The sequence below is a fragment of the Barbus barbus genome (assembly GCF_936440315.1).
Source record: "Barbus barbus genome assembly, chromosome: 17".
Taxonomy (NCBI): domain Eukaryota; kingdom Metazoa; phylum Chordata; class Actinopteri; order Cypriniformes; family Cyprinidae; genus Barbus; species Barbus barbus.
In genome coordinates, this window is record NC_136745.1 from 31,249,575 (window position 1) to 31,259,329 (window position 9,755).

Here is a 9,755-nt window from a genome sequence, read left to right on the forward strand (position 1 = left end):
TTGCACATTTGTCCTGATATATCTCTGTTTAGGCTGCATATATTTGATTTGAAAATATAGTAAAAATTGTGAGATATTATTAGAATGTAAAATATCTGTTTTCTATGTGAATATGTGTTAAACTGTAATGTATTTCTGTGATCTGCAGCTGTATTTTCAGCATCATTACTCCAGTCTTCAGTGTCACATGATCTTCAGAAATCATAATAATATACTGATTTACTGATCAACAAACATTTCTGATTATTATCAATGTTGAACACAGTTGTGCTGCACAATATTTTTGTGGAAACTGTGATGCATTTGATTTTTCAGGATTCACAGATGAATAGAACGTTCAGAAGAACAGCATTTATTTAAAATATAAACCTTTTGTTACATTATACATGTCTTTACTGTCACTTTTCATCCGTTGAATGAAGCCATGATAAAAGCATTAATTTCTATCAAAAATTCCTAGTGATGCAGCAAGATCTGCTTCTCCTGACAGCAGAAGATGTGACTGTAGCATCAGAGCTCGAGGTTTATTTGGTTAGTTTGACCTCTGCTGGTCACTGATGCTACTACATCATTTTGTGGGTAAAGAGCATCTTCCTGACCATATCCATGTATTCTGATGGAACAGCGTTTACATCTCTAATATTTCCTGATCTTGCAGTAGATGTTTTCTCAGTGTCTGATGGACATCTCTGAGCAGAAGTCATCATAGTTTGGTCATTTTCTGTAGTGTGAATGCAAACGACAACAAATGTCATTTTTGTGTTCTTATTTGCTCCAATAACAAAAGGAAGATTCACAACAGTAATTGTATGACTTTACAATATATCAAGAGATTGATTATTCTGGTCAGAAGAGCAAAAATGTCAAATTTGCCATTGTTTCAGAAACATGCAAACAAGCGTTAACTTGTGTTTTTTTATGCCGAAGTAATAAAACACAAAATATATGCACAAAACCTTCAGTATTGTAAATGTTATATTCTTTAAAATATTAAAATATGAAAAACATCGCTAGATGTACAGTGTTAATTACGAATACGGAGCGGGGCGAGTAGGACCGCAACACTAACTTTACATTTATTTGGTATTTGCCTTTGTTGACCAATTAAGTCTATGTACACACTTTTTCTGACAGTGGTTTGGACACAAATTTCGACTTAAGTTGAATTTTTCCAAGCATCTGAAATTGGAGTAGAAAAAGCAGATGGAGAGTGTCGCTTTAATAGAATACAGAGAACTGCTGTGGGACCAGGGAATAATTAGAATGCAATTAATATGGCCAATCAATAAAATTTGATGCAGTCTCTGTCATTGAAAATGTAGCACCTGTGTCGCTTAGGAAAGGATGAAGTTCTTCTGCTTGCATCAGTGATCAGTTGAATGTGTGGGGCTGCTGTTTGAGTGTCTCACCTCACCTGATGCATTTGGTCCGTCAGTCTGTGACGGCATTCAAGGGCCAGGTGTGGCGGTGGACATAGGCATTTGATTCTGGATGCTGTTGTCTTCTAGTGGACACTTTGGGGAATGCCAACAATGCCATGCCGCTTGCACTTCAAATTGTATGAAACTATATGAAACAGTCCAAAAATGTGTGGCAAAGGCACCTTTTTCCATCTTTGACCACAAGAGGACATTAGTGTGCAACGTGTTGAAAAGCTTCCAGTAATGAACCATTTTACAACACAGTTGAGGGAAAGCCTCACCCAGATAGCAAAATTCCTAAGGCCCAGATCAGGCCCACACCTGACACTTTCATCTGGTCCACATACCGTGTGGAATAATGGCACTTGGGCAGTCCGCTCCTGTTTGACACATTTGGGTATCAGAATCAGAATAAGAATGAGCTTCATTGCCAGGTAATGTTTGCAAATCTGGGCCACATTTATTTTAATTCTGGCCCAGATCTAACACCTTGCTCTGGCCCACATACTATGTAGAATGATGGCATTTGGGTAGTCCACACCTGTTTGCCTAATTTGGGCCACAAGCAAGCCATAGGAAGGCTGCATGGCAGCCGTGACAATAAATCAGGCAGTCAGGTCCTGTTTGCCAGATTTGGGCCTCAAGTAAACCTTAGCATTGCCGGATGTAAACCAACCAAATCTGGCCCTAATGTGGGCACTGTTGATTTTTAATCTAACCCTGGTCTTCCCCATATTCCTCATGTGGGCCACATGCTGTATGGAATGGGGGCATTTTGGCAGTGGTCTACAAGCAGGCCACTGCAAAGCCATATTTTAGCTAATAATGAACCAAATAAACCATAAATATACATTATTTTAGCCACACTACGCTTTAAGTGAGTTATGCATCAACAATACTAAAAAAAAATTTAAGAGAAATTTAAAAATTAGTGATGTGATGTTCTGCGCCGAGGCCAAAAATTCGAAACATCTCACAGTGAAGCAGTGTACCGGAGCTTGATTCGTTTTGCCATAACCACGTGATCAGAGATGTCCGAAGCTTCACTTTCGTGTACAACCACGGGACTGCTTCGTAATCTGATTCAAAAATAGCGCGAACCCCTTACGCAGGTTTCCCCCTTACGCAGGTTTCGCGTGCCAAGCACCTCAGAACAGAGACTGAGCTCTTTTGAATGGTCAGCATAGAACCAGCCAAGAAAAAAGGCTGTTCGGAAGTCTGGCAGTATTTTCAACTTGTATCAACAAATAAAGTAAGCTAATAATAATAATAATAATAATAATAATAATAATATTAATAATACTCATTATTATTATTATTATTATTAGTAAGATTGGTTTTTAAAATAACAAATAATTATAATAATGAACTATAATATGAATAAATATTTACATGTGTATTTTATGCTTATTCAATGTATAATAAAATGTTAAATAATAGGCCTACATAATGTAGGAAAGGAATTTCAATATATTAATACATGTGACCTCCTCCATGTGCCTAATTTGTTCTCGACAGCTTTCTTATAATAACAACACATCCTCCATGTTGAGAGATTTTAGAGCACTTTCACTAACCAGTTCACAAGCATTTCACAACTCCACAATAATGTCCTTTTCTTTTGATTATATATGCCTACATGAGCCTTGCCTATGAATCCATAGCTTTAGGAATAAGGATAAAGCTTATGTGAATAAGGCTGCATGTGTTGATCAAAGCACATTCATAAAAAAATAGTTTCTGTACAAGTTAATTTGTCCCATTTATTAATTCTTTCATGAATTCATTAATAAGCTATTGTGTACTGCATCCACACAGAAAAACTTTATTTCAGAAGAATTTTATTGTGTTGCTTTTGGGGTTTTCAGAGCAAAAAGTGATTTATTACATAAAACAATCATCAATATAAATAATGATTATTATAATAATAATGGGCCATCTGGGACCACAAGATGTCGTTAGTGTGCGCAGTGTTGGAAAGCTACGAGGAAATACACTTGAGGGGAAAGCCTTGGTGCTTTGAAAAGCTTCATTTCACCATCACTATTAAAAATGTCCTCCATAAATGTTTAAATATGTTCCAGAAACGTGTCCTACTTGGTAAAAATAAATATCCTGACCCAGGTTTTGCACAAGCAGCAATTCAAATATCACAGATAAATATTCAAAGACACATTCCAATACTTTAATATTAGTCCTTCACAAGTTTGAACCTCAATACTTCTCACTCAGACTCTACTTACACAGTAAGTCTGTAAGTGTCACGGCTACGCTGTGTTAAAGAGCGCACAATGAAGATGAAAGGTTACATATCATAAGTCTTTTATACAACAAGGGTAAATCCAAACACATTGTAGCACAGCGACATTTAGACGTAAGACCAAACAAACTCAAAGTGAACATATAGGAACTTAAGTACTCAGACCAAACAAGGATAATTAACTAGGCACACCTGAACAGAATAATACAATCAACACAACAAGGGAAACCAAATTTACAGAAACCTTGACAGTAAGAAATATGATTATAGTGCACTTCTGTTTTTATGCTGCACAGTACACAGCATGTTTAAAAAATAGATTGCTGCCTAGACAGCAATATAGTCGACACTGGTTGCTGTCTGGGTGGATATGTAGCCTTCTTAAGACTCATATCCAGATCATCCTGCCTCAGTTAACTGTGTTGCATCCTACTAAAAGTAGCCAAATTCTATTAAGCCATATTTACAATTTCAAACTTCCATTTCAATTAGCCAGTGTCAAGTGCAACATCCAAACCAGAAGTGGCCCTCATCTGCTTTATAATATATGGGGCATATTTGCCATGTCAAATGTGGAACAAGTTAGGCTCACATTCACATTAGCCAGTGCTCACTGTGCCATATCTTTGCCAAAACTGGCCCGAATATGTTTTAGGGTGACTGGGCCACATTTGTGGTGTCATATGCATGCCACTTTAGACTCACAGCCACATTAGCCAGTGCTTACCATGCCAAACCTTTGCCAAAACTGGCCCAGATAGTTTAGGATAACTGGGCCACATTTGGGGCATCATATGCAGGCCACTTTAGACTCACAGCCACATTAGCCAGTGCTCCCTGTGCCATATCTTTGCCAACATTGGCCCAAATATGTTCTAGGATAGCTGGGCCACATTTGGGGCATCATATAAGGGCCACTTTAAGCGCACAGCCACAATAGCCAGTGCTTACATTATATTGTACTATGGTTTCTTTAGGACAGGGGTCTCAAAACTTGGTCCTGGAGGGCTGGTGTCCTGCAGAATTCAGCTCCAACCCTTATCAAACACACCTGAAACAGCTAATCTAAGCGTACTAGAAACTTTCAGGCAGGTGTTTTGAGGCAAGTTGGAGCTAAACTCTGCAGGACACCAGCCCTCCAGGACTGAGTTTGGACACCCTGCTTTAGAACAAGTAACAAGTTCAAGAATGGGAACATGTAGAATTATTTTTTAGACTTATGTTGCTTGTTCTTTGTAATATTTTCCATTGGCAGCCCAGAATGTGATTGTTACACTTTAATAAAATTCTGAAAATGTGAAGTTGCACTTCAGTTTATGTGACTTTAGTGAAATTGCTAAACCTAAAGTAAATAAAATAGCCTAATTTGATCCTACAGTGTTGCTGCACATGCTTTTAGATCATTACAAATAATAATGCAAAAAGATTATCTTAGAATAGAAGATATGCTGTCTCTCGTGTCACATAAATTATCAATAGTTAAGTATGTGGTTTTGAAGAAGATGCTTTTATTTTCTTTCTCTGTTTTGACTGCCTCATTTGGACTCGGTCTTGACTCGGACTCGATAGTCCTGGTCTTGGACTTGTCTTGGACTCGACGAAGGTGGACTTGACTACAGCCCTAGCTCTGATAGGAACGTCTTCACTTGATGTAAAGTATTTTAAATACTGTTCCCATTTTTAGATTGCCATGTATCTTAATAAACCTTAAGTCTGACAGTTTCTGGTAGTTATTGTTATATTTTCAGCTTTTATTATCTATAACCTGGAGCTTGAATTGTTTACATTTAATATAGACCTCCTTTGAAAATCTTTACAGTGTATTGGCATTTTGTAACATTATATAGACTATTAATTTCTCATAATTTTTTTAAATATAGTTTAATTTACAATGTAACAATTTAAAATGCAACTGAAAGTAATTCAAAATGTATCTGAAATAAATTCAGTATGTAACCTAGTGTAATTATCTTCACAGTGTCAGTCCTGTGTCTTGTTTCCCCCTCCTCTCGTGCCCATATTTAGAGTTACTGTTCCTTTCCTCGTTAGAGTCTTTAGTAGTTCATTTGTCCCCAGCCCTGTGTTTAATTACTCCTCACCTGTTTCTATTCTTCCTCGTTTGATTTCCCTGTGTTCTTAAGCCCTGTGTCTCCCTGTCTCCCATGTCCGGGATTGTATTGTCTTCCCTGTGATCTGTTTCCCAGTTGGACCATTAAATGCTCTGAATTTGCTAAATTCCTTGTCTCCTCGTTCCTTGCTCCGTGCTCCCTGGCAGAGTGTGACACACAGATTGTTTTAAAGCACTCCTATCCATACTGTTACAGCACTGTACCAGACATCACACTATTCAGAACTGAGAATCAATGCAGTTCCTCCTGTACAGAGCTGCACTGAATGGAGCAGAGCTGGCACAAACCTAGAACAATGTTAAATGGTAAGATAATTATCAAATTCTTTAATGAATGACATGATTAATAAACTTTTTTAAATTTTTTGATTAATAATATTAACATGCCCCATTGGTATGCCTAGAGAGTCAAGCCAGGTCCTGTCAGTGGGACGGTGGTCCTGTTTGCAAGAAAGTGGTTAAGGTAGGAGTAGACCGTCTAATATTGTTACATCATCTTTTCATATCTTGCTATATTCATAATGTATAACATGCCTATATGATTAGCCCTAGCAGAAAAAAAGACAATCATATTGAATATGGCTTCATTCATAATGTATGCAACATGTAATGACAGTGGTGGAAGATTTTTATTTTTTTAAGGGCCAATTTACACTATACCTCTGTTTTTCACCTCAGGAGAACGATTTACAGTGGTGTCACCAGCAATCTGCCTGACCTCCTGACCTATCAGTCCTCCAAGTGGCAGAAGTGTTCAAAAAAAACATACCATTACACTACCACAGTTATTACTATTTTACATAACTATTGACCTATCAGTCCTCCAAGTGGCAGAAGTAAAATTAAAAATTAAAAATACAATACAATACCACAGTTATTACTATTTTACATAACTATTACACTGTATAAAAGTTTCTAAAATGTACGTGTTTATATTTACACGTTTAGATTACACTAGTGAGCAAGAAACCGTATTAAAGTATTTGCATTTACATTGTATTTAATTTACATTTTATTTACATTTACATTGTCATTTGGCAGAGGCTTTTGTCCAAAGCGACTTACAATTGTCTCAGTCATTGTTCAAATAAGTACAAGCTAGTAAGGGAGGGAGAGAAAGATAGAGGGAAAGATTAAGGTTTTTATATATATATATATATATATATATATATATATATTCTAGTCTGTTCAAATAAAACCAAATTAATCCATCCCAAGTGTTTTGTGTAAGGCCAGATCTCTCTGTGGAAGACCGACTGAAATGTGGACCATGAAGAGGAGGAACTCATCGAAGGGCTTCAGAGACTGACACTGTCAAAATGAATTTTAAATAGTTATGATACATGCATGTAACGTGTGCATCAAAAAAATTAAATATATATAACATTTTCTTTCTCTGTCACAAACAATATAATATCAATATTTACCATTGCATTGCTTGTTACTCCAACTTCACTCCTCGTTGTAGCTGTCCTTGCTCTGGTCACATGTACCATGCTGTGGTATGCAGGTTCAATAACTCTCCAAAAGCCCATTAAATGGTTCTACATCTTAAATCTAGATTGGATGAGACATGTTTTCAGAAAATACACACCACACATTGTAATAACAATGTCAGTTAGTTTTCCTACACTGAACATGAAGGTTACTTTCAAAATTGACATGTAAATACTCTTATGAAAAAAATGATTTTAGCTGGGATTTTAGCATATTCTCCCTCATGTCATTCCAAACCATTATGAAATTCTTCTGTGGGGAAAAAAATGATCTAAATAGCTGACTGACACGAACATTATTTAGAACATTTCTGTATGCCAATGAAGAAAGCAAGCCATATGGGTTTACAACGACATAAAGGTGGGTATATGATGACAGCTTTATTTTTATTTTTGGGGGAATCATCTGTTAAATCGTTAACACGTGTTGCCCAGACCCACAGAAGAGCTTTTTAAACAAACAGGCAACCAAACCGACAAAGACATTCACAATAGGCCTACACTGTGCTCGGTAATATAGTAAAGTATATAAGGGTTTAGATCTTACCTGGTGTAGAACCGCATGCTGTCGTCTTTCTTGAAGTATCAGAAGTGATGTTAAAATCCTTACATCTACTAACGTTACTCTGAATCCACTTACTGCGAGTTTCTTCATCCAGGGGAGAAGTGTGAAAAACCTTTGAGAAGCCTCACAAAACAGGATATGGAACACTTCATTAAACAATTATATTACTGTGCTATACTTAATTAGTTATATTATAGCAATAAAATGTATAAATATTATTTTATATTAATTGTTCATTGACAAAAGATTGCGGCATCGGAACCTTTTATAAGCCCTGAGATTTCAATGGAAATACGTAGGCTACGTGCCGTGCATAGTCTCCATTGCCCGTTTCTGCAGACCAACGGCCCCCTAGTGGTCGGGAGCATTTCCGTTGTGTTGTGGCTAAATGTCGTTGTGTTGTGGCTAAATGCCGCTGTGTTGTGGCTTAATGTTGTTGTGTTGTAAGCTTATGTTTGCTTTTTTAATTGCGTTGTATTGTGCACTATTGGGTCACCGTAATGAACAACATTTAGTGGTCCCATGGATGTTAAAGATTCTTCATGAACCATCAATACCAATAAACAACCTTCTTTTAATGAACAGCACTAAATGACTGATGCTTTTTAATTTGATTGTAATTTAATTAATTTCCATGATTTGTTAATGTAGTCCAAAAACATCCACTAGAAATTATATAGGGAAAAAAGCAAGATCAAAATGACAGAATCATTCTCAAGCATGTAGGATCATTGATTGTGTATTTAATTTATTATTATTTTGTGTGAGGGGTAGATGTAGGTGTAGTGTTAGTGTAAGAGATAGAAAATACAGTTGAAAATACAGTAGAAAAACCATTACACCTATGGAATGAACCGATAATGATGGGAAAACCTGTGAGTGTGACTCCACAGGAGCAGGAGTGAGGAACCTGCTTTACAGTCTTACAGACATGCGTGTATAACACACACCACTCAAACACAGAAGCAGGAAACACGTGGCTTCCAGGGAAAGAGAAACTGAAGTCTAGTTGAGCTGTTGTGTGTTTGTGTCTCTGTATTCATGCAGTAAAATGGCAGAACCCAGAGTTTCTCTGGATGATTTCTTGTGTGCACTTAGTCAGGATCTCCTGAAGGATCCAGTGACCATTCCCTGTGGACACAGTTACTGTAAGAGCTGTATTACAAGCCACTGGGATCAGGAGGATCAGATGAGAGTCTACAGCTGCCCTCAGTGCATACAGACCTTCAGTCCAAGACCTGCTTTAGCTAGAAACACCATGCTGGCTGAAGTGGTGGAGAAACTAAAGAAGACCAAACTTCCTGATGACTGTTACGCTGGAGCTGGAGATGTGCAATGTGACGTCTGTACTGGAAGAAAATACAAAGCTCTCAAGTCCTGTCTGATGTGTCTGAACTCTTACTGTCAGAATCACCTCGAACAACATGAGAGTTTCTTTAAAGGAAAGAGACACAAAGTGACTGAAGCCACTGAACGACTGCAGGAGATGATCTGCCAGAAACATGAGAAGATCCTTGAGGTTTTCTGTCGTATTGACCAAAAATGTATATGTGTGCTGTGTACAAAATATGAACATAAAAACCACGACACTGTATCAGCTGCAGAACAGAGGAAAGAGAAGCAGGTATTTAAACTAGCAATCAAGTTAAAGGGATAGTTCACCCCAAAATGAAAATTCTGTCATTAATTACTCTCCCACATGTCGTTCCAAAAGACCTTCGTTCATCAAACAAAAATTTTCATTTTGGGGTGAACTATCCCTTTAATACTCAGTGTAGTGATCCAATAGTCTATTTTCTGTGTAGAGCAACAGCTTAATTACACAGAACACAGAAACACTGTCAGTGTAAAGCTCTACATCTGTGTCAGTTTCAATTTTATATTA

At 37.2% G+C, this 9,755-nt stretch overlaps 1 protein-coding gene across 1 annotated transcript; it reads left to right on the forward strand.

Annotated features, from left to right (window-relative positions):
• Positions 1 to 8,921: 8,921 nt before the first annotated feature.
• Positions 8,922 to 9,527, forward strand: LOC306883639 (E3 ubiquitin/ISG15 ligase TRIM25-like; the record flags this gene model as incomplete). The annotated part of the gene is made up of 1 exon (XM_079438997.1): positions 8,922 to 9,527. One exon carries the CDS (start codon positions 8,922 to 8,924, stop codon positions 9,525 to 9,527), a length of 606 nt encoding a protein of 201 aa, XP_079295123.1.
• Positions 9,528 to 9,755: the final 228 nt, after the last annotated feature.